Source organism: Dioscorea cayenensis, chromosome 19 (genome assembly GCF_009730915.1).
Source record: "Dioscorea cayenensis subsp. rotundata cultivar TDr96_F1 chromosome 19, TDr96_F1_v2_PseudoChromosome.rev07_lg8_w22 25.fasta, whole genome shotgun sequence".
Lineage (NCBI taxonomy): Eukaryota > Viridiplantae > Streptophyta > Magnoliopsida > Dioscoreales > Dioscoreaceae > Dioscorea > Dioscorea cayenensis.
The window spans coordinates 6,516,660-6,541,890 of record NC_052489.1 but is presented as its reverse complement, the minus strand read 5'-3'; the positions used below and the strand labels follow the sequence as shown (position 1 = coordinate 6,541,890).

Sequence of the window (25,231 nt, the reverse complement as noted above, 5' to 3'; positions counted from 1 at the left end):
TTTTCTACTAATAATAAATAAATTTGTTTAACCTGTAAATAAAAAAAATGAATCTTTCAATACATTCAAAAGTATCATAAATTCAATTTCATTGACTTTTACTGACAAGTAATGAGCTCAAGTGCAATATATTTTTATTAATAACAAAATGTAAAGAGTTTTACACTATTTGTCTACTTTTATTACAGACTATTTTTTGACTTAATTACGCAAAGTAAAAAGCTTCATGTATCCTCTTCATTTTCAACCCTCTCGATCTTTAGCTATCAATTCTCTTACATGAATAAACAAAAATTATCAAATAAAAAGCTATAATTGTAATTAAAATCAAATAGCAAACTATTAAATGCTTAATTATAAAAAAATAATAAATCTCAACAATAAAGTGTAGATATGATTTTTTTTTTCCAGAGAATATACATCAATTTAAGTGCAAATCTTACAAGCCTGTAATTAACTTACAAAAGGTTTACAGCAAATAGTAAATTATTAGAACTGAAGTTATGAAACTCAATCAGGCATTTGAACTTCACAAATTTCAAGCAGAGCTGCATGTAACCATAAAACCAAATGCTTTTGTGAAGCAATCACAAGGGAGAAAAAAAATTACAAATCTCTTGGCATATTCACAGATGACACACCTCTTGCGTGTGATCCGCAAGTGCACGGGTTTGTCGAAGTAATAAATCCCAGGTGAGTGGGGTATCGTATCCACATGGAATAAGGAATAGACACATCAAGATTGCTACTTAACCAAGCGAAAATAAAACAATGATTGTGTTGATAAGATGTAATGTAGACAAAATAAAAGTAATAAGAAAGAGAGGCACAAATAAGTAAGAGGAAAGGCAATCGATAAGAAGTGGGGTACTCGGATATTGTTTCACCTAGGATTATCGCTTCAAGTGGAAAATCATCTATTATGCTTTCTAATTAATGCTCAATGAGACGTGGACATCCTAAGATACACGGTCCCAAACCTAAGGTCAACCGTGATTAACTCTACACTATGCCCCAGCGGAGAAATCGATTAGTCTCAAAACCTCACACTATGTAAAGTCGCAAGAAGCTCTAGGGATTCCAAGTGATAAACCCTATTCCTATATGTAGACCTAACCCTTTGGTTCAAGTGAAAGGCCCCTAGTCACAATTAAGCCACAGACACTAAAGTTCACTTCAATGCTTCACTCTGTCGCTCGCGCAACTAAGCCCCAACAGAGTTCATCCTTTAGCACTTCACTCTATTGTGACCGCAAAGAACTCTAGAAAATGGAGATAGGATAAATCACATCGGAAGGGAAAGGAGACGCTCTCGACTCACCCTCTCGACCCTCTCCAATATAGCTTTATCTAACCCTCGTGGTGTGTCACTCACTCACAAAGATTACCAATATGAACTCTCAACTCTAGTGTCACTCAAATAGAGAAATCATTCAACAAGCATTGAAGATTGGAACTCAATTTAAAACATCAATTAAGGAAAGCATAATAAAAGATTAATGAAACAAATACATCCTAGGGTTCACAAATCCAAGTACCCACTAGGGGTTTACTCTCCATAGAGCAAGATACAATCAATAGTAAAATCGAAAGTAAAAACAAATAATCCATAGGAAAACCCCCCGGTAGTCGTGTCAATGATCTTGTGGAGTAGCCTCATCCTCTCCAAAAGTCCCCTCGTCAAACCTAGGATACACCTCGCTAGATCAGTGCCGACGAAAGCTCCCCTAATAGCTATCTTCCAAGGGAAACGTGGTGTCGAAGCAGTAGAACTACTCCAAAAGCCTTGCCAATACCCCTTTAAACCCTAGCCACAAGCCTCTCAAGAGTTGGAGAAAAGATGGGAAAAAAGATCCTCTAATCGGGCTGAATTGCGGCTTTAAATAGGCTGGAATCGGGCATCCACACGCCCCTGTGGAATTTCCACACGACCCTATTGAAATTCCACACGGGCGTGTGGATTCTCTGGAATCTTGATTTTCTGCGGGTTGTGAACAGTAACAGCTACAATGTGTTGCTACAGTATTAGCGCTGAAACCTGCTACAGTATTAGCTACAGCGTATTTACATTAGCTTCTTTCTTACATATTTGGCTCCACAACCCTACATGCACCAAAGTAACACAAATAAACATGTATTAGCGCTAAAACCTGATAAAAGTAATACTCAACGCAAGGAAAGAATACTTTGCATTCTTAACACACAAGCACTTATCAACAGACAAGGCAAGGGTAAGTAAATTTATCCCATTCGGAACCAAATGAATGCTTGAGAATGCCACCGAGTATCATCTAAGCCAAGGAATTTTTTAGACAAGCATGGGCATTGAAACAATAAAAGGTCTTTTGATCATCCATACAATAACTACTTAGTAATGCACAAACGCTAGCAGCTACTGAATCCCACCTACTTACAAACGAGATAACATTATGATCTAATTAGGCAAAGGAGAGAACAAACTCTCATTTAGTAAGACTAAAACTATCATATGATCTTCCACTTGCCACAATCATAAGGGAGGAGAAACCTCTCTCTCTATGATTCTTTAATATATAACAATTTTATTAAATAAATTTGATTACACATAACTACAGTTTTGATTTTATCCTGAGATGCCTTCTATAAAAAAAAAATGAAAACAAAGCTTGAATCATAGACATGATTTCCATGTTGCTTTGTGTGTTTGTTTTAAATATCTTGTTTTTCCTATTTAAAGAGATGCCAAAATTAAAAACAAAAAGGATTCTCAAAAAGCACATAACATAGCCCTAACAAGACAAAGAAATATAGATAAATTATACATTTTAGCACATTAGAAAAATTGAATGGACTTTTTGCCAATTATGGGTTGATAATTTTAAAACATTATTAACTAAGCCAACCAAATTAACCAATCTTTCTTTAAATTGATGCACACATTTGAATGCCTGTTCATTATTATTTTTATATTTTACATAAATTGTATGTCTTAATTTGCAAGTTGTCATACACAATTATAATACTCCTCTTTTCATTGATTTGTTTTCAAACAAATATGGATGATCCCACAATGAATCTATATCATGGCTTTTATTTAACTTCTTAACATAATCTTATGTCTCATTTATGAGCATCAGCATTTAAACCAATATAAAATACCCTCAGATTCTCAATGATTCAGAAATATCTCATGAATTTCAAAGGAGCATACATCAATGATACCAAGTGAAAGTTTGTTTGTCACTGCATTTCAATCATTGAAAATTGAAAGCTCTTCGATCTAAAACCTTCAACATTTCAATTAATGAATTTTCAGAAGAGAATAGAGATCGAAAATAGCTTTCCTAAAGTTCTCTAAGAAATTCTATAGCCTTGACGTCAACATGGCATTTGATTGATCTTTTATTAGTTTCATACCTTCAATGCCCATCTTAAAATCAGGTAAATGACATGATTTTTCTTTCCTAATCTGGAGGCTTCTCTTAGTAGCATTTCTTGCATTGCAGTCTTTGCTATCCAATAATAAGACAAGATTTTTTACGGACAGTTTGTTGTGTATGCATGATTTGTGGAAACCCTATCAATTTTATATTATAACATATGAAAGGTTATAATTAAGCGCATTATATGAATTGTTGGATAAGTATGCCTGCATCTGCTCATTTGAGTGTATTAATGAGCATTGTAAATCAGTTATGATTCATTATCTCTTCTGAACAAGACTATTAATGAGCATTGCAGTCTATCTTACCCATATATGTGTCAACCCGTATTTCTTTAATATGATGTAACTCACAAGAAAGTTCTCCCTCTCTAGCCTTGAGGTTCTTAAGGGGCCTTCTCCTCAAGCTCTGCCTCACGTGAAAGTTCTCTCTAGCCTCGAGGTTCTTTTCCAAGTAATACTGTTGAGAAAGAATGAGAAAGAATGAGGGTTTTAAATATCTTGTTTTTCCTATTTAAAGAGATGCCAAAATTAAAAACAAAAAGGATTCTCAAAAAGCACATAACATAGCCCTAACAAGACAAAGAAATATAGATAAATTATAGATTTTAGCACATTAGAAAAATTGAATGGACTTTTTGCCAATTATGGGTTGATAATTTTAAAACATTATTAACTAAGCCAACCAAATTAACCAATCTTTCTTTAAATTGATGCACACATTTGAATGCCTGCTCATTATTATTTTTATATTTTACATAAACTGTATGTCTTAATTTGCAAGTTGTCATACACAATTATAATACTCCTCTTTTCATTGATTTGTTTTCAAACAAATATGGATGATCCCACAATGAATCTATATCATGGCTTTTATTTAACTTCTTAACATAATCTTATGTCTCATTTATGAGCATCAGCATCTAAACCAATATAAAATATCCTCAGATTCTCAATGATTCAGAAATATCTCATGAATTTCAAAGGAACATACATCAATGATACCAAGTTAAAGTTTGTTTGTCACTGCATTTCAATCATTGAAAATTGAAAGCTCTTCGATCTAAAACCTTCAACATTTCAATTAATGAATTTTCAGAAGAGAATAGAGATCGAAAATAGCTTTCCTAAAGTTCTCTAAGAAGTTCTATAGCCTTGACGTCAACATGGCATTTGATTGATCTTTTATTAGTTTCATACCTTCAATGTCCATCTTAAAATCAGGTAAATGACATGATTTTTCTTTCCTAATCTGGAGGCTTCTCTTAGTAGCATTTCTTGCATTGCAGTCTTTGCTATCCAATAATAAGACAAGATTTTTTATGGACAGTTTGTTGTGTATGCATGATTTGTGGAAACCCTATCAATTTTATATTATAACATATGAAAGGTTATGGTTAAGCGCATTATATGAATTGTTGGATAAGTATGCCTGCATCTGCTCATTTGAGTGTATTAATGAGCATTGTAAATCAGTTATGATTCATTATCTCTTCTGAACAAGACTATTAATGAGCATTGCAGTCTATCTTACCCATATATGTGTCAACCCGTATTTCTTTAATATGATGTAACTCACAAGAAAGTTCTCCCTCTCTAGCCTTGAGGTTCTTAAGGGGCCTTCTCCTCAAGCTCTGCCTCACGTGAAAGTTCTCTCTAGCCTCGAGGTTCTTTTCCAAGTAATACTGTTGAGAAAGAATGAGAAAGAATGAGGGTTTTAAATATCTTGTTTTTCCTATTTAAAGAGATGCCAAAATTAAAAACAAAAAGGATTCTCAAAAAGCACATAACATAGCCCTAACAAGACAAAGAAATATAGATAAATTATAGATTTTAGCACATTAGAAAAATTGAATGGACTTTTTGCCAATTATGGGTTGATAATTTTAAAACATTATTAACTAAGCCAACCAAATTAACCAATCTTTCTTTAAATTGATGCACACATTTGAATGCCTGCTCATTATTATTTTTATATTTTACATAAACTGTATGTCTTAATTTGCAAGTTGTCATACACAATTATAATACTCCTCTTTTCATTGATTTGTTTTCAAACAAATATGGATGATCCCACAATGAATCTATATCATGGCTTTTATTTAACTTCTTAACATAATCTTATGTCTCATTTATGAGCATCAGCATCTAAACCAATATAAAATATCCTCAGATTCTCAATGATTCAGAAATATCTCATGAATTTCAAAGGAACATACATCAATGATACCAAGTGAAAGTTTGTTTGTCACTGCATTTCAATCATTGAAAATTGAAAGCTCTTCGATCTAAAACCTTCAACATTTCAATTAATGAATTTTCAGAAGAGAATAGAGATCGAAAATAGCTTTCCTAAAGTTCTCTAAGAAATTCTATAGCCTTGACGTCAACATGGCATTTGATTGATCTTTTATTAGTTTCATACCTTCAATGCCCATCTTAAAATCAGGTAAATGACATGATTTTTCTTTCCTAATCTGGAGGCTTCTCTTAGTAGCATTTCTTGCATTGCAGTCTTTGCTATCCAATAATAAGACAAGATTTTTTATGGACAGTTTGTTGTGTATGCATGATTTGTGGAAACCCTATCAATTTTATATTATAACATATGAAAGGTTATGGTTAAGCGCATTATATGAATTGTTGGATAAGTATGCCTGCATCTGCTCATTTGAGTGTATTAATGAGCATTGTAAATCAGTTATGATTCATTATCTCTTCTGAACAAGACTATTAATGAGCATTGCAGTCTATCTTACCCATATATGTGTCAACCCGTATTTCTTTAATATGATGTAACTCACAAGAAAGTTCTCCCTCTCTAGCCTTGAGGTTCTTAAGGGGCCTTCTCCTCAAGCTCTGCCTCACGTGAAAGTTCTCTCTAGCCTCGAGGTTCTTTTCCAAGTAATACTGTTGAGAAAGAATGAGGAAAATCATTCATCACTCTACTATATGTATAAAACAACAGCACAACCGATAAAGATAGGCTGAAAGGATGAAAACAGATATATATATATATATATATAATTACATTTTAAGTGAATTAGCAGCATTTTAAACTAAACCAAGGATGTGCATAATGAAATCCACGGAAAACAAAAACTAAGATGATAAACTCACGTTATAATCGCCTACATAGTTACTAGGGCCTTTATCCTTCACCTCCACTACCCTATTAACTATCTGTCTTATGAAGTACTGATCATGAGAGACAGTAATGACAATTTCCTGATATTCTGATATTGCCTCCTGTTCAAGAACAATAAGATTGAACACTATCAATTTTGCCAACAAACATGCAGACAGATACTGTAGAGTTTCAACATATTAAAGAAATATTGGTAGACCTCAAACATCTCTTTGGATGGTATATCCAAATGGTTGGTTGGCTCAAGTAAAACAAGCAAAGTTGATGGCTTTACCATGAACTTGCAAAAAGCAAGTCGTGCCTGAAAGAACATGTTCAAGTTATGATCAAAGAACTCTTAAAAACACAACATCATGCTTCATAGAATTCACCCAATGCTAACAGATTCTAAGTATGTGAAGCAGAAAGAGATAAGACACTAGCAATGGAAAACGTATCATGTATAGCAGAGAAGACACAGTTGCCAGAAACCAAGACCACAGAAACTCCAAAAACAATGGGAAACGTACCATATTTGACTTTGTAGGGGTACTGGCCTGCTGATTTAGAGCATTCACCTTGATGTTCACAATAACTGCTATTGCAAGGAAAAGTCTTGCCTGTTGATGAATTTTTAGGGCTATAGGTATCAAACACAAGATCCTGCATTAGTATGCATAAATTAGATAAAGTGCCCATCATATGTAAACTAAAAACAAAATCAAAATCACCTGTTGATTATATGCAGACGAACATACTAGCTTAACCATCCTACTATGGTCAGGCAAGAAAAAAGAGCATACATAATGCACATAATAAGCCAATTAGAACTATGAAGCCAATCAACCAAAAGTAGGATCACTTGTAGAAACTGCAAGTAGCATTCAATCCTTAACTCCTTCCACTATGTACATACAACAAATAAATAAGTATGCTCACAACAGATCTCGTTCAACAACTTAAAGAAACACACACACACACAAACAAGAAATGAGGCATCACATACAAAACCTTTAGATGATTATTTTAAGAAAATCATTTGATCTGTATTCTGCAACTTAATGAACCCATCTCCGTATTCTGCATTTTAATGTTATTTTTCCAACTTTAGATGGAGTTGATAAATTACATTTTTGAGATTCATTTCCGCTCTTGACTCTTTGATTGGCTTTAGTCTTTTGAAGAAAAATACTTCCAGGGACTATAGTCTATTCATTGTTAGCTTGATTTTGAAAACCACAATTTGTGATCCATTCTTGTTTGTGATGATTCTCCGATATTAGCAAAAACAGAAACCATGAAACTATTTATGTAGGGCATTTAACTGTTATCTGTCAATAGCTTTTTATAATTAGTGTTAATTGTTTACTTGTTGACAAAGCAAGACTGATTAAATAAGTGAATATCTATAGATATGTCCAAACTAGCGAATCTGCAAATTGAACCTATGAAACACTTTTCATTCAGTTGTTGGTGATCAAACCACAAAGCCAATGAGATTTCAGGCTCATTATAATCTCCTAACATAAGCATAACACAGTGCTCAAGATCAAGCATCCTTCAATTTTTCTCAGCCATTAAGAATAAATAATCTAGGAACTCATCTATCACATACCAATTTGCTCATATATCCAAGCTCAAATTCAATAACTCATCATCTTTCAAACCACTCAAGATGAACAATCTAGGATCTTATTTACCATTAGACCAATCAGTTCAAGGAGATTGTTCAAAGAAAACCAGAACTTCTTAATGTGATCCTTCTCTCTTGCCATTCACTAAAGCAAATACAATGAAGCATATATTCTAAATCCTTACAAAAGGTAAGCAATTCCACATATAATTTTGATGCTTTTGCGTGTAAATATGTTCTTTCAAATTAGTATGAACTAGTTAAAAAAAGCTTGGGTATACTAAATCCATAAGCATTGATGGCATAGCCATTAAAGAAAATTTTGATGCCTTAGTAGTTAGTAACATCATTTGATTGTGTAGTTTATCTAATGGAGACATCAGATATCAAGGAGAAGGAAGGATCCAACAACATAGACATGCCTCAATAATAAACAATATCTCATCTGGTTAAGATATAAAAAATAGAGCTTTCAAATTCCAATCTGTTGATGGGCTTAAAATTTATTCCAAGTAAATTTCACATATTGTCTTCAGACATATCCTGACATCACCATATATACTCACACACCACAGTTTGAATAGCATAAACATATCCTTTATATTTTCAATCAATTAATGACACACATAACTTACTATGCAAAAGAAGACGAGCTTGCGGAAACTGTGTGGTTGGATGCTAATTTACATAGATTGATCAGCATAACCATGATGAAAACAAAATGTGGAAAAAACGAAGAAATAAGTTGATTGCCAAAGGGAAGCACAAAGAATAGATACTCATTCATCAATTGCAACAACTACAACAGCTAAACACTTCAAACCCCTAAAAGCAACCGTCCTTAATCATGTGTAATCACAAGAAATATCGTTCAATTAATAATGGCATATATGTATTAAAAATCTGGGGAAAAACATGATGATGAAATCCCTAACAAAATCAAACCAGAAACAAAAGCAACACCGTTAAAGAACAGATTGAACATGGATCGAAGAAGAGAACAGAGGACCTGCATTTATTTGGCGGTGTGTGAGCTGAGAAGGGTGTTGAGGCCTCGGTTGCACCCAATCGGAGGTTTGGAGAGGGTTCTCACGAGATTGGAGATCGTCGTCGAAGCTAACCAATGATCTCTCCGCCAAAACCCAAGGTGAGAGCAAGAGATCGGTTGCAGAAGAGCATGAGATTGGGGATTGCGAGGTGGGACGAGGAGGTCGGTGTGATTTATTTTTGAGTGTGTGTGTGTGTGAGAGAGAGAGAGAGAGAGAGAGAGAGAGAGAAAGGTGGGAGGGGGAAGAGAGTGTGAGTGATATATTTATTTATTTTAATTTGGAAACAGTGGGGTTTTGTTAAACTGGCTCAATAGATGAGTATAAAAATAAATTTACACTTTTTTTGGGTTTTGTAAAACCCCTTGATAAGTGCTTAAGTAGACATATTTTTATATATGTTTTACATGCATTGAGCATCATTTTTACCATGGTTTATGTCTCATATTGTGTATTTGGTATTCTTTTATACATATAGGTTGTGAATGCCTTGAAGAGTAAAAAAGAAGCAAAGATAAGCTATAAAGACACAATGTTGGGAGTTCTTGTTCAATTCAAGGACCAAGACACGAGAGGAGTTCATAAACGTGGAGATGTGTGCCAACTTCCAAGAAGATTCAAGTCAATTCACTAGTTGGAAGGGCACAAAGGCAGCCACATCTTCATGTTCATTCTCTTTGTGAAGATTGCAAGACCTCTCAAAGATACGTCGATGAAGAGAAGTTTTATAGCCTACCACATAGACGTGTGCCCGGACATGTGGCCTCAAGAGAAGAGTGTTAGGACCACTTTTTGTGAAAAGTACTGTAGCAATTTTATTGTAACAGCATTGTAGCAAATTACTGTTCACGCGACCGCGTGGAAATTCTTGCAGCCCACGCGGGCGCGTGGAAAATCCACATGGGCGCGTGGGGGCACGTGACAGACGCGGTCTAAGGCCTATAAATAGCCGTTTTGCCCTATTATTTCTCATCTTTTGTGCGGCCCTTGAAGGGTGAGACGGCTAGGGTTTGGAGAGGAGGTCTTTGCGGCTTTGGAGGCGCTTCGTCACCAACTTTGATCGATTACTCCTCCATCATAGCATCAAGGAAGCCACCGGTGAACCTAGCTTCGGAGTGGGTCCTTCAAGACGTCGAAGCTCTCCATCAATGCCATCAGTTCATTTATAAGGGGGTTTATTTCTATGGTTTTAATGTATTTTCATTCATTGATGGTGTGTTTTGTATGTTGCTCCATGGAGAGCTAAAACCATGGAGGGTATTTGGGCTTGTGAACCCTAGGATTCTCATCTTTTGTGGATTGGCTTAGTGTTTCTATTTAATCCGAGTTTGATTAAGTTTTAATATTGATTGTCTAATGCTTGCTTGCCTTATTGATCTTTTGGTTTGCTTGATTTGTTACCTTGGTGAGGGAGCGGTCTCCATTAGGATTAGGAATCTCAAGATTGAAGAGGGTTGAGAGGGCGAGTCATGAGATAGTGAGCATCCCCTTTCCCCTCCGATTGGTGTATTCTATCTCCGTTCCCTAAGCTCTACGCAACCATATTTGGTGTGAGGAGTGAGATTGAGAGATTTCTCCGCCGGGACCTTGTAGGGGGTTAGGATCCTTCGTCGGGAATTAGGGTTGGATCAATTTTTAGGAATCAGATACATCTCTTGGAATCCCTAGAGTGCTTTGCGGTCATATGTGGTGTGAGGTGTTGAGATTGAGCGATTTCTCCACCGGGACCTCATAGGGGACTAGTATCGGTGATCAGGAGGCCGGATCCGATTATATTTGGATTTCCACGACTTAACTTACTCTTCATAGAAACACTTTGCTCATTCGGTACCTAATACCTGAATCCTAGGGGGAGCATTGCCCGAATACCCCACTTGTACTTATTGAGATCTCCCTCCATTTCACCCTTGCATATTCGTCTCCGGTATTCATTTCTTCGCACATTAGATCACCACACCTTTCCATTTATCATTAGGCTAGGAAGCAGAGAAGAAGTTAGTACTAGTAGCCCTGTTCCCTGTGGATTCGACTACCCGACTCACAGTGTATTTTATTACTTCGATACCCGTGCACTTGCGGTTTACACGCATATTCGGACGTGTCACCCCTCTAAATATGTGTTTCTAAAACTAAAAAATGATGCAGTGATTGTCAATACCACCGAGACAGGGTTTCATTTTTGGCCTGTGGCTACTTTATTTATTTGTTTATTTATTTATTTGAAGATGAGAGGAAGGAGACTGAATAAATTAATGGGTAAATGATTTAAATAGTCACTGAACTATGTGTCAATTCCTATTTTGGTCACTGAAGTAAAAAAAATTCTATTCAAGTCACTCAACTTATTAAACCCTTCCAATCAAGTTACCCTAATAGACGACGTTAACGGCAGTCTGACCTGGCTTGCCACCTCACAACTGGCCTCAATGCCACGTGGTTGGCACTCTTCTTCTAGTCATCTCCATCCAAGTCTCAACCCTAACCTTAATCATCTCAATGACCATCACCATGTCCACCACCACCGCCACTATCACCATCACCATTTATGGCGCAAGGCCACACCATCCCACACCACCTTGCCACCTTCCTCTCAACAAACCACCACCTCCATGTCACCATCACCACTACCTCCGGTAACTCCCTTTCTCTCCGACGCCACCTCCCTTCCTCCGTCCACCTCTCCATCCTCCCTTTCCCTTCCTCCCCTTTCTTCCCCGCCGGCGTTGAGTCCACTGATCACCTTCCCTCCATTGATCTCTACCCAATCTTTGCAGCCACCACCACCTAACTCTGGCCAAACTTCCACTGTTTCCTCCATTCCCTCTGCCTCTCTAACTCCCTCCCACTCTGCCTCATCTCTGACTTCTTTCTCGGCTGGATTATCTAATTCTGCCGTCTCTTCTTCGTCCCACATCTCATCTTTCATGGCATGCCCACCTTAATGTTCATCTGCAAGTCTCTCTTTGTCAACCAACCCCACTCCTTCACCTCCTTCGATGATGAGCTTTTCCAAATCCTCGGTGCTTCTCCTTCTCTCCTTTTCTCACAGACGCGCGGTAGCCAAAGAACAACTCCAAGGAACTTCCTAATGAACCAATTGTTACTTAGATCAAGCTCAAACAAAATCCTGAACTTTTCAAACTTGTGAGGGATAATGCCACAAAACCGGTAGGAATTAATGTGAAACAAAGTAAAATCCATGAGAAGATCAAGTTTTTCAGGAAGATAACCGACAATGTCTCTGTGGTTGAGGCCAGCGCCGGCGTCAAAGAAAAGACAATAGTTTGAAGGAGAGAAGAAGAGTACCAGCCACGTGACAATGAGTGCACTTGTGAGGTGGAAAGCCAGGTCAGATTGCCATTAACACCGTCTGCCTGGGTGACTTGATTGGAAGAATTTAATAAATTTAGTGACTCGAATGGAATTTTTTTTACTTCAGTGGCCAAAATAGGAATTGGCACATAGTTCAATGACCAGTTAGGATATTTACCCTAAATTAATATATGAGACACTGTGAGTTTTATCAAGAGTTTTATGCATTCTATAACTTGAATTCAAGTTTTTTTTTTTTAAAAAAAAATACTGCTAGTGATATATTACATAGAGAATAGATGATAATAATTTCACTGTCTTGTTATTTTGAAGGGTTAGCATATTTCTATTATTTTACATGTGACTTGCTCAGTGTTTATTTGTGATATATGTGATGCGTGTGTACCTTAGTGATATATACATATAGGGGAAATATTCTCCTTGGATATTAGTAGACATCTATTAACATCTATTATAAAGGAAATATAAATCCGGTTGGATGTATGTAGATTTATAGCCACACATCTCTAATAAACTTGCTCTCATATATATATATATATATATATTATATATAATTCCTTTTGCATCTTTGTTTATTCAACCTGTATTTTATCCAATGGCAACTGCCAAGGTGAATCATATTTTAATTTTGAACTCATTAAGATTTTATTATATATAAAAGTTTTGAAATTCCCATGTTAAATGTGTATTGATCCTAACATACTAAAATATACATTATACATAGAATAATACATACATAAGAAAAAAACAATTTGTAAATAGCAAGTGCATATCATCCAAGAAGAATTAATGATATTCAATTTTCTATTATTTTCAAAATTAATTAATTATGTGTGTCTTATTCATCCAAGATCTCACCAATTGATGCTATCATTTTGTTGCAACATAGACAAAATTGAGATGGATAGTACCTTGCAACTATGCAAGTCTTTTCAATAGAGAAGGTGTGATTGGGGTCAATTATGTGACTACGAATGATTCATCGATTTTTCCCATCTACAGTTCATTATTTATCACAATCACTGTTTTTCAGCCAAAATATAATTCACATGAATTTGTTACATTAATTTTAAAAATTATTAAATATCAAGCATATGAGATATTGAGTTGTTTGGAGGATATTAAAATAATTAATTTTTATGTTAGTATAATACCCGAATTAGTCCATCTACTTTTCTCTCTTTTCCTTTTTGGTATCTCTACTCAAAAATGCTCCCAACTAGTTCCTTCACTCTTGAAAATGGGCCCACTTAGTCCATTTACTTTTAGTCTCTTCCCAACTAGCCATCTACTCTTAAAAATACAGGGGCTAGTTGTGACATTTTTAAACGTAGAGGGACTAAGTGAGCTCATTTTCAAGAGTAGAGAGACTACTTGGGAGCATTTCTGAGTAGAGGGATTAAAAGAGAAGAGAGAGAAAAGTAGAAGAATCAATTAGGATACTATACTTTTTTTTATGTTAGATAAGACTTAAATTATAAATCAAGATAAACAGTTAATTATTTCTTTCAATAATATATATATATTATTTATTAATTTTATAATTATAAGCATAGGAGGAAGGAAGTGTCAAAGATCCTTGCTACTCCATAAGAAAAGAAGGATTTGGATAAAAACATTAATCTGTTTTCAATTTTTCTTTAAAAACAAAGCCAGTTTAAAAAATAGGTGAACCTTGGTTGTGATGTTTTTAGACCTGGGATCTATAAATTTATTACTTATAATTATTTAAAATAAAATTAAAGAATTCATTTGTATACTTTAATTTAAATTTCTAAAATTCTAGTATAATTTAATTTTTTTTCATCATAACCAATCTTGATTTAATTTAGGTTTAATACCCGAATTTATTCCTCTATTTTTCTCTCTCTTCTCTTTTGGTCCTTCTATTCAGAAATACTCTTAATTAGTCCCTCTATTTTTGAAAATGGACCTACTTAGTCCCTCTTTTCTTGAAAATAGCCCAACTAAGTCTCTGTATTTTTAAGAGTAGAGGGGCTAATTGGGAAGAGACTAAAAATAGAGTAGACCTGTCCATGGGCCGGGTCGGGCCGGGTTCGGGCCGGGCTTGAATCAAGATTACTAAAATTCAACCTTGACCAAGCTCGGCCCGGCCCGGCCCAAAAATTCGGGCCTTAATTCTTGTCCAAGCCCGCCCAAATTTAATGACCGCTACCCAAGGCCCGCCCAAATAGTTTTTATTAAATAATATATAAATTATAAAAAATTTAACAATATTATTAATATGTGGATATGACCAAATATTATTCTACAAAATACTTAAAAGTTAAAATACCAAATATAAATCTTTATTTAATTAAAACAACTAAAATTCAAATCATAATTAATGGCAATCAAATATATATATATATATATATATTGTATAAGTATATACCAACCTAATTAATAAATATATTTTATAATACGGGCCGGGCCAGGTCGGGCTTTTAATAACAAAAATCAAACCCGGCCCATTTTTTAAACGGGCTTCTTTTTTTGTCCAAGGCCCGGACATCGGGTCTTATATATTTGTTCAAACCCGCCCAAATTTTGGTGGGCCTTCGGGCTTGGACGGGTAGCCCGGCTGTTGAACAGGTCTAGAATAGAGAGACTAAATGAGCCAATTTTCAAAAGTAGAGGGACTAGTTTGAGTATTTCTGAGTAGAGTGACCAAAAGAAAAGAGAGAGAAAAATAGAGGGACCAATTCAGGTATTATACGTATAATTTATTGTAAATTTATTTTGTTTTAAAATTTAAATGTTATTTTTTAATTATTATTTTATTTAAAAAAATTAATGTGGACGAGCTTGTGCAGTCGTGTGTTTAAAAAATATCGGTAGCTTGGACAAAAATATAAGCTTGAATAAATTGATGTGCCTGGCGAGCATGACCACTGTTAATACTAAGACTTGATCCAACCCAAATCCGGTCATACCTGACCATGAACAAGTCCATTGGCGAAGATGGGTCTGCAAATTCTACACTCTTTTAATTTATTTATTTTTGTAAAAAAATTAATTATTTTTCTTAAAAAACTTAGTTATAATTTTAAAAATTAGAAAAAAGTTGAGAATTATAAAAAGATGAAAAAGTTAAAATTTTAAAAGTTGCAAAAAAAAAAAATTTATCAAAAAATTTATATTTAAATTTATAAAAAATAATTTTAAGAAATAAATATTATAATAAGTTCTTTACGGTGACAGAAAAAGGTTATAATATTATACATACATTAACAAAAACAAAAACCGCATCCCATCTCCTCAGCCATGTCAACCAAGCACTAAAACTACATAAATTCTTTCCGCATCCCCATCCATTATTTCCAAAATATTGATCTATTTTAGCAAAAAAAAATATATTGATTTTTTAAAAATTTAAAAATAAAAATTATTTTTTTTATTTTTAATTTTTGAACAAAATCAACAAATGACAAAATAAAAGATAAATGGTGCGGAGATGCACCAATCTTTTATTACAAAATTCTAGATAAACTACTACTTTTTCTATCTTCTTATCTTCTGCCTCACTGAATTTATTATGAAAAAAAATTATACACATATTATTATATTCTACATAAACAAAAGTGTAAAATAGTGATCACATGGTAAATTTAAATATTAACAAATTATGTTTGTTAAGTAAAATAAAGTTAAAAATATATTGGGGGACTAAAATAATTTTACTTTAAATAATAGCAAGCATGTCTCCAGATTAGCAACTAAATATTTTTTATAATCCCAAGGCACTCTGATTCCTTGGGCTTATTTGTAAATAAATAATAGAAAGGCAATGGATTGGTTCTTTGGAAAAAAGACACTCATATTGTTTTAAAAAAACAGTTTGTATCCTTTTGTTTTCTTGTTTGTCATGCATAATTTTGACAATTCAGGGAAACATACTTATATTGGCAGAATCAGATGTCCTCTTATATTAGTAAATTTTATATTAATTATATACTTGAAGTCATGGATGATAATTTATATATAGCTTATATCCTAGTCAAAAGGAAAAAATAAACTTTAAACTAGGACGGTAACCTAGCACTATTAAGAAATGCCAATATGCATGCAAAAGAGCCTGCCAATTATTACCACAACTGATCCACCAATAGAGTAAGCAGAGGATAATTCGGAGTGATAAGGATGCATGTGATCCTCATAACCAATCAGTAGAGATATCCTTGGTGATAGGATTGACTTAGTACAGCTCAATCAGAATCAAAGAGATAGTTCTAGTTTGATTCTAGCCAATGTTTATCTCATTTAGTTTGTTTTAGTATAAATATGATGTACAAGCTCTCTTTGTTGCTCACGTTCATTAAAAAAATAAGTGCAGTTTTTACATGAGATTTCTTCTTGGTATCAGAGACACTGTGAGCAATAACACACAAAATGAGTTCTCTCTCTCACAATGTTAGCAACTTCATCACTCTCAAATTAAAACAAGACAATTATCCACTCTGGCGAGAGCAAGCTTTAGCATTAGCAGAAAGTCAAGACTTGATTTGGCATCTCACCGGTGAAACAGCTAAACCAACAATAGATTCAACAACCACAGATGACTCTACATAAGCAACTAACAAAATCACAACATGGAGAAATTTAGATCGACTTCTTCATGGATGGCTTATTGGCACTCTGTCTGAAGAAGTACTTGGTCTTGTCATTGGCCAAGATACCAGCAAATCTGTTTGGGATGCTCTTAAAGAAGCCTATGCTCAAGACTTTCAAGAAAGAGAATTCACTCTTCGTCAACAATTGACATATCTTTGTAAAGACGACAACGTCACCATTGGTGAACATGTTCGCAAGTTCAAAAGCATCCGTGACAACTTAGCAGCAATAGGAAGCTGTTGTGAAAGAGAGGAAGATGGCGGGAGAAAGGTGGGCGGCAATGGATTTAATTTCTGGGAGGCACGTGCAAAGGAGCAAGGATGATGATTTAGTTATGTTGAAGGCTGACGTGGAGGCATCTTTGCCAGCTGTCCGTCAAAGTAAAAGAAAGAAGATGTGAAGCACAAGACTCGTGGGTTATATTACACCCGTCGAGATGGCTACAGGAGATGATGTTATTGGTTCAGGTGAGAGTTAGTTATGCTGACGAGGCAAGAAGACGAGTAGATTGGCCAAGAGAGTCGTCAGTTGAAGAGGACTATAAAAGGAGAGGAGAATGAAGGAATGAGGCAGTGAAGTTGAAGAGAGGTTTGGGCCTGGATCCGAGTCTCCGGTGATCTTCTCCGGCGATCAGCACAGGAGGGAAGAGATTCCCAACTTTTGTTCTTGTTTTCCATTTCATTTCTGCAGATCTTTGTTCTGTGATTTTGGTAGTTTGAATTAATTAATTCTGAAACATTGTTGGAGTTTCTTGGCTTGATATTGAGTTTGTTCAGTTGAATTGTGATTAGAAACTCATTTCTGTTGATTTGAAGCTTGATTTCTCAATTAATTGGAGCTTGTTGCTTGAGAAATTGAGAACTATTGTGTGAATTCTTTGATCTGGTTGTTTTGTTGATTTGATCAGTAGAATTCATAACAATTTGGTGCTTTCATTTTGTCCAATTGGTTTTCAATCATGGCTGTGAAAGATCTTGCAGTTAAGATTGATAATATGATGACTATGATGGATCAAAGGGAGGAGAGGCTGTTAGCAGCCATGGAACAAAGGGATGATCGGGTTAAATTGCTTGAGATGTCATTGCAAAGCATTTCAAAATTTATTAATGCTCAGATAGTCTCTAATACTGTGGGTTCCATGGAGAATAATCAAACTATGAGGGAGGACACGGAATTCAATAAATCTTAGCCTTTCCGGACTAGATCTGCTAAATTGGATTTTCCTAGGTTTGATGGTGAAGAAGTGTTGAATTGGATTTACAGAGCTGAACAATTTTTCAAGTATTATAAGATTTCTGATAGTGAAAGACTTGAAATAGCTTCTATTCATTTTGATGGGGCAGTAGCTCCATGGTATCAAATGTTGGAAAAGGAAGGCAAGGTCACTACTTGGGCAGATTTGGTTGATGCTTTACAAAAAGCTTATGGGCCATCATTGTTTGACAGTCCTGAATTTACATTTTTCAAATTGATGCAAGAGGATACAGTGGCAAATTACTATTCTCAGTTCAAAACCTTAGCTAATCGAATTGATGGAATTCCACCATCAATTTTGTTATATTGTTTTCTCAGTGGGTTAAAAAAGGATATTCAGAGAGATATTGTTCAATTAAAACATACAAGTGTCTCTAAGGCAGCAAGTTTGGCAAGGTTGTATGAGGATAAATATCCTGTGACACAGAAGCTGACTGTTAAAAAATCTTCTTATAGCCCAGACATCAATTCATTCAATTCTGCAGGCAAAGTTTAGGCATCAGGGCAAAAAGTGTTATTGTAAGGAGGGCATACTGCTATTAATGCATCGCCTGCCATGCCTAGTAGCAATTCTCATCCATTTAAGAATATTAGTTTTAATGAAATGCAATTGAGAAAAGCCAAAGGGCTATGTTTTAATTGTGATGAAAAGTATTCTCCTACTCACAAGTGCCAGAATAAGAAGTTGTTGTTATTACATTGGAGTAAGGTAGTACCTGATAGTGATGATCCAGATAATGCTGATTTTGTGGTGGAGTTGGCATGCAGTGATTCTACAGAAGAATTGAGTCCCAAATCATCCCTTAATGCCATGAATAGTGTTGTTGCATCGGGGACTATGCGATTCACAGGATCAATTAATGGTCATCCAGTAAAAGTTTTACTTGATGGAGGGAGTGATGACAATTTCATTTAGCCTCGAATAGCTAAATTCCTGCAGCTCGACATTCAACCTACATGACCTTTTAAAGTGTTAGTTGGTGATGGAAATTCTTTACAGGTTGAAGGGTTGGTTCAAGAATTAAAAGTTCATATTCAGGGATGTGAGTTGAAATTTCCTGCTTATTTGTTACCTATGGCTGGGGCAGAAATAATTCTTGGTGCAGCTTGGTTGGCAACACTTGGTCCTCATATTGTGGATTATAGTTCACTGTTATTACAATTTTATTGTGGTACTAAGTTTGCAACACTGGTAGGAGACAACATTGTAGGCCCACAGGCTACTTCTATTCATCAGTTATATAGGATGAGTTCTACAAAAGCAATTGCTGAGTGTTATCAAGTTACTGCTGAAGTTGAGGATATTAATGTTCTGGAAGACCAGGACAAATTGTTTTCATTGGTAAAATCTGATCCACAGTTACAATTACCTACAGAGATGCTTGAGGATTTGCAGAAGTTATTACTAAAATACCAAGGAGTGTTCTCTATTCCAATGAGTCTTCCTCCATCCATATTTTGCAACCACATAATTCCTTTGAAGCCCAATTCAGAACCACTGAAGGTCAGGCCATATAGATATCCTCACAGTCAGAAGTCTGAAATTGAGGAAATGGTGAGTCAAATGCTAAATGATGGATTAATAGAGCATAATAATAGCCCTTTTTCTTCTCCTGTGTTGTTAGTAAAGAAGAAGGATAGTACTTGGAGATTTTGCACGGATTATCGGGCTCTTAATGCTATTACCATCAAGGATTCTTATCCAATTCTTGCAGTAGACGAATTATTGGATGAACTTCATGGTGCCAAGTATTTCTCTAAATTGGATCTGAGATCTGGCTACCATTAGGTGTTATTACAGCCAGAAGACAGATTTAAAACAGCATTTAGAACTCACCACGGGCATTTCCAATGGTTGGTAATGCCATTTGGTTTATCAAATGCTCCAGCTACTTTGCAAGCATTGATGAATGCCATTTTTCAATTTGCAATGAGAAGGTTCGTATTGATTTTCTTTGATGACATATTGGTCTATAGTAGTGATTGGAAAAGTCATTTAATTCATTTGGAGACAGTGTTACTTACATTGGCTGAGAATCAACTTTATGCTAAATACTCCAAGTGCAATTTTGGGTTGCAACAAATTGAGTATTTAGGCCATGTTGTTTTTGTTGAGGGTGTACACATGGACAAGTCCAAGGGGATTTCTTTGTCTTAGTGGTTATTACAGAAGGTTTATCCACAATTATGCTTCCAAACCACATCCTCTCACTGAGTTGTTAAAGAAAGATAGTTTCAAATGGTCTGAATTGGCAGAAGATGCTTTTCATCAATTGAAGACAACCATTACTTCTGCTCCTGTTTTGAGGTTGCCTGATATCTCTAAACCATTTGTCTTAGAAACAGATGCATTTGGGGGAGGTATTGGAGCAGTTCTAAGTCAAAAAAAATCATCCGGTGGCTTATTTTTCCAGAAAATTGACATCTTATATGCAAAAACAGTCTGCTTATGTTCGAGAGTTGTATGCAGTGACAGAATCTATGGCTAAATTTCATCACTATTTGATGGGGCATAAGCTGATTATTAGAATATACCAACAGGCACTCAAGCATTTGTGTCAGCAGACAATACAGACACCAGAACAACAAAGGTCGTTACCTAAGCTCCTTGGGTATGATTTTACTATAGAATATAAACTGGGTCGAGATAACATTCCTGCTGATGCTTTATCTCGGTGTCAATTATTGCCTTTATCTTTATTACAATGTACATTGTTGTCTCAAATTCAGGAATTACAGCTAGAGGATACACAATGTGTAGACATTATTAATGCCATCAAGCAAGGGCATCAGGTTGATCCTAAATTTTCTTGGAAGCAACAAATGTTATGGTATGACAACAGAATTGTGGTTCCTCAGAATGATCATCTAAAACAACAATTATTAGAAGAATTCCATGCAACAAAGTTGGGAGGTCATGCTGGGTCTCTTAGGACTTTTATGAGAATTGCATCTCAATTCTATTAGAGGAATTTGCGCAAAGATGTAGCTGAATTTGTGAAACTTTGTTTGATATGTCAACAGGCCAAGATTGATCACACGCATCCTGGAGGGCTTTTACAACCACTTCCAATTCCTCAAAGGATTTGGGAAGACATTGCTATGGACTTTATCATTGGTTTACCAAAATCAATGGGATTTACTGTGATTATGGTGGTTATTGACAGACTATCAAAGTTTGGGCACTTTATTCCTTTAAAGACTAACTTTTCTAGTGATACAGTTGCAGAAGCATTTATTCATAACATCATCAAACTACATGGAGTACCAAAGACTATTGTTACAGATAGAGACAGAGTCTTCATTAGCAAATTTTGGAAACATTTGTTTCATGCAATGGGCACTACATTATCTTTTTCTTCGGCTTATTATCCGCAGACGGATGGATAAACAGAAGCCTTAAATAAATGTGTTGAGCTTTATCTCAGATGTTTTGTTGCTGAAAATCTAAGGAATTGGATTAATCTATTACCTTGGACTCAATTCTGGTATAACACAGCCTTTCAATGTAGTGCAGCAATGTCCCCATTCAAGATTGTTTATGGAAAAGATCCTCCTTCTTTGATTACATATTATGCTAATGATCATGACCCTCCAGATATAGCATTCCTTTAACAACAAAGAGATAGAGTACTGGCACAGTTGAAACAAAATTTATTGCATGCTCACGCACGCATGAAGTCTTTTGCTGATAAAAAGAGAATTGAAATTTCTTTTACTAAAGGACAATGGGTGTTTGTCAAGCTTCAGCCTTATCACCAACATTCTGTGGCATTGCGCAAGAATTTTAAACTGGCTATGAGATATTATGGACCTTTCCAAATTGAAAGGAAAATTGGTCAGGTTGCTTACAAATTGAAGTTACCGTTAGAGGCTAAAATTCATCCTGTTTTCCATGTTTCTCTCTTAAAGAAATGTGAAGGTAATCCATTATCTCAAAAGGCTAATTTCCATTACCATTTTTAACCAATGATCATGGTCCTATATTGCAACCTCGGGCTGTTCTGCAAAAGAGAATGTTAATTTAGGATGAGCATCCAGTTGCTCAAGTGTTGGTACAATGGGATGATTCTTCTGGGAATGATTCTTCCTAGGAAGATATGGGTCAATTTTAGAACTTGTTTCCTGACATGAACCTTGAGGATAAGGTTCAGATTGATTTGGGGGGAAGGGGGTATTGTTGTGAAAGAGAAGAAGATGGCGGGAGAAAGATGGGCGGCAAAGGATTTAATTTCTGGGAGGCACGTGCAAAGGAGCAAGGATGATGATTTAGTTATGTTGAAGGCTGACGTGGAGGCATCTTTGCCAGTTGTCTGTCAAAGTAAAAGAAAGAAGATGCGAAGCACAAGACTCACGGATTATATTACACCCGTCGAGATGGCTACAGGAGATGATGTTATTGGTTTAGGTGAGAGTTAGTTATGCTGACGAGGCAAGAGGACAAGAGTAGATTGGCCAAGAGAGTCATCAGTTGAAGAGGACTATAAAAGGAGAGGAAAATGAAGGAATAAGGCAGCGAAGTTGAAGAGAGGTTTGGGCCTGGATCTGAGTCTCCGGTAATCTTCTCCGGCGATCAGCACAGGAGGGAAGAGATTCCCAACTTTTGTTCTTGTTTTCCATTTCATTTCTGTAGATCTTTGTTCTGTGATTTTGGTAGTTTGAATTACTGAATTCTGAAACATTGTTGGAGTTTCTTGGCTTGATATTGAGTTTGTTCAGTTGAATTGTGATTAGAAACTCATTTATGTTGATTTGAAGCTAGATTTCTCAATTAATTGGAGCTTGTTGCTTGAGAAATTGAGAACTATTGTGTGAATTCTTTGATCTTGTTGTTATGTTGATTTGATTAGTAGAATTCATAACAGAAGCCCAGTATATGACAAAGTTAAGATTTTTTCTCAACTCACAAGTCTAGGACCAAAGTATGAATCCTTTACAACAACCATGTTAAAACCACCAAGTCCATTCTACATTGAACTGGTGCCTTTGTTACAAGGCTATAAGCAACGTCAAACTTGGTTTACTACCAATACATCAACTCATCAGCTTGCTTTTATATACAATAGCACAAATCTGGTTCTACCCATTGCGGTCTCAAAATAGTTTTAATTCCAATGGTCGCGGTTTTCAAGCACATAATCAAAATCTCAACAATCAAGGTAACAACAACTTCGACATACAAGCAAGTCACAACAACAACAAGAAAGATGTAGGAAATTGCATACCACCTCCACCAAGACAACTCCGAATGACATCAGTAGAAAGAGAGATGTATCGAAATGAAACTTGTCAAATATGTGGAGTAATGGGACATATTGCAAAAATATGTTGGCATCTATCTAAGCATGTGCATCAAGATGAAATTCTAAAGGCATTAGCTGCACTTATCCTTGACAACATAGTTTTTGATACTGAATAGACATCTAATACGGGAGCCTCTCAACACATGATAGGTAATGCTAGTATGCTAAAAAAATATATGTCCATATTTTGGTAATGATTTCGTACTCATAGGAAATAACTCTCTATTAGATATTAAGTCTATTGGTGATGCTAGGATTAAAAGAGGTAATCAAATTCTATCTTTAAAAGATGTTCTACATGTACCAAATCTAAATAGGAATTTGTTATCTGTTAGTCAATTGATGGACAATTATCCTATAAATTGTGAATTTTCTAATGTGGATTTTTGTGTTAAGGAAAGGGAGACATGTTACAAAATGATGACGGGACAATGAAACAGTGATATATATGTTATCTCGAGTCCACATGAATTACATTTCTCGCATAGGTTCAAATCAGGCACTATAGAGTTTTGGCATAAGTGACTAGGACATCCTCAAACATCTACTCTTAGGTTGCTTCAACAAAAGGGTCTAATTGATGTTCAAGGATCTAATAAGTCATCACAGTCTCTTTTGATAGTTGCCAATTAGCTAAGCATAGTAAATTGCCTCTTTCTTCTTCTGATAATTTTAGTTTATCTATTTTTCATAAAGTACATTGTGATTTGTTGGGTCCATTACCAGTTTTATCTCTTGGAAATTTTCGTTACTATACTTGTATTGTTGATTATTTTTCGCGCTATATTTTGTTTATTTCTTTAAAGACAAAATCTACTTTTGTTGATATATACTTGGCTTTTGAACAGTATGTTGCTAGCCAGTTTGACAAAAAAAATTAAAATATTTCATTTCGATGGTGGTGGTGAATTTCTTAATACAAGGCTTAGTTCTCATTTTCAAGCGTAGGGAATTGTTTAGCAAATTTCATGTCCACACACTGCGGAGCAATCAAGTATGGTTGAGTGTCATCATAGAATCATTAACGAATTAGGTATGTCAATGTTGTTTCACTATGGCACTCCATTATACTTGTGGGTAGAAGCATTTGCAATGGTTGTTTTTTTTATTAATCGTTTACCATCAATTGCTCTTGAATCTAATACTCTTTATTTCAAATTGCAAGGGAATCATCCAAATTATTCTTTTCTAAGGGTATTTGGTTCTAAATGTTTTCTATATACATGGGATACACGCAAAAATAAATTCGATCCAAAAAACTGTTCCATATGTTTTCATCAGTTATAGTTATCGACATAAAGGCTATAAGTGCTTCCATCATTTACATAAAAAATTATTATTTCACGTCTTGTAGTGTTTGATGAGTGATAAGTGCTTGTGCGATATGAATGCGAACCGTTCTTTCCTTATGTTGAGCATTACTTTTCTCGGGTTTTTACACTAATATATGTGTTTTTATGTTACTTTTATGCAGGTAGGGTTGTGAAACAAGGTAATGTA

The 25,231-nt window shown here is 35.2% G+C and overlaps 1 protein-coding gene across 1 annotated transcript; it reads right to left on the bottom strand.

Annotated features, from left to right (window-relative positions):
• Positions 1 to 2,046: 2,046 nt before the first annotated feature.
• Positions 2,047 to 9,443, bottom strand: LOC120283553 (ABC transporter F family member 2-like). Its single transcript, XM_039290254.1, has 8 exons — positions 9,191 to 9,443; positions 7,079 to 7,188; positions 6,769 to 6,870; positions 6,542 to 6,670; positions 6,181 to 6,331; positions 4,956 to 5,106; positions 3,731 to 3,881; positions 2,047 to 2,103 (listed from the first exon to the last, which is right to left on the bottom strand). Exons 2-6 carry the CDS (start codon positions 7,079 to 7,081, stop codon positions 5,078 to 5,080), a joined length of 414 nt encoding a protein of 137 aa, XP_039146188.1. The 5' UTR covers positions 7,082 to 7,188; positions 9,191 to 9,443; the 3' UTR covers positions 2,047 to 2,103; positions 3,731 to 3,881; positions 4,956 to 5,077.
• Positions 9,444 to 25,231: the final 15,788 nt, after the last annotated feature.

Coding starts and splice junctions, on each gene's coding strand:
- LOC120283553 (XM_039290254.1), bottom strand. Junction 6,671..6,768: donor CATCCAAAGAGATGTTTGAG/GTCTACCAATAT, acceptor GTTCTTGAACAG/GAGGCAATATCAGAATATCA. Junction 6,332..6,541: donor ACTATGTAGGCGATTATAAC/GTGAGTTTATCA, acceptor CTTTCTCAACAG/TATTACTTGGAAAAGAACCT.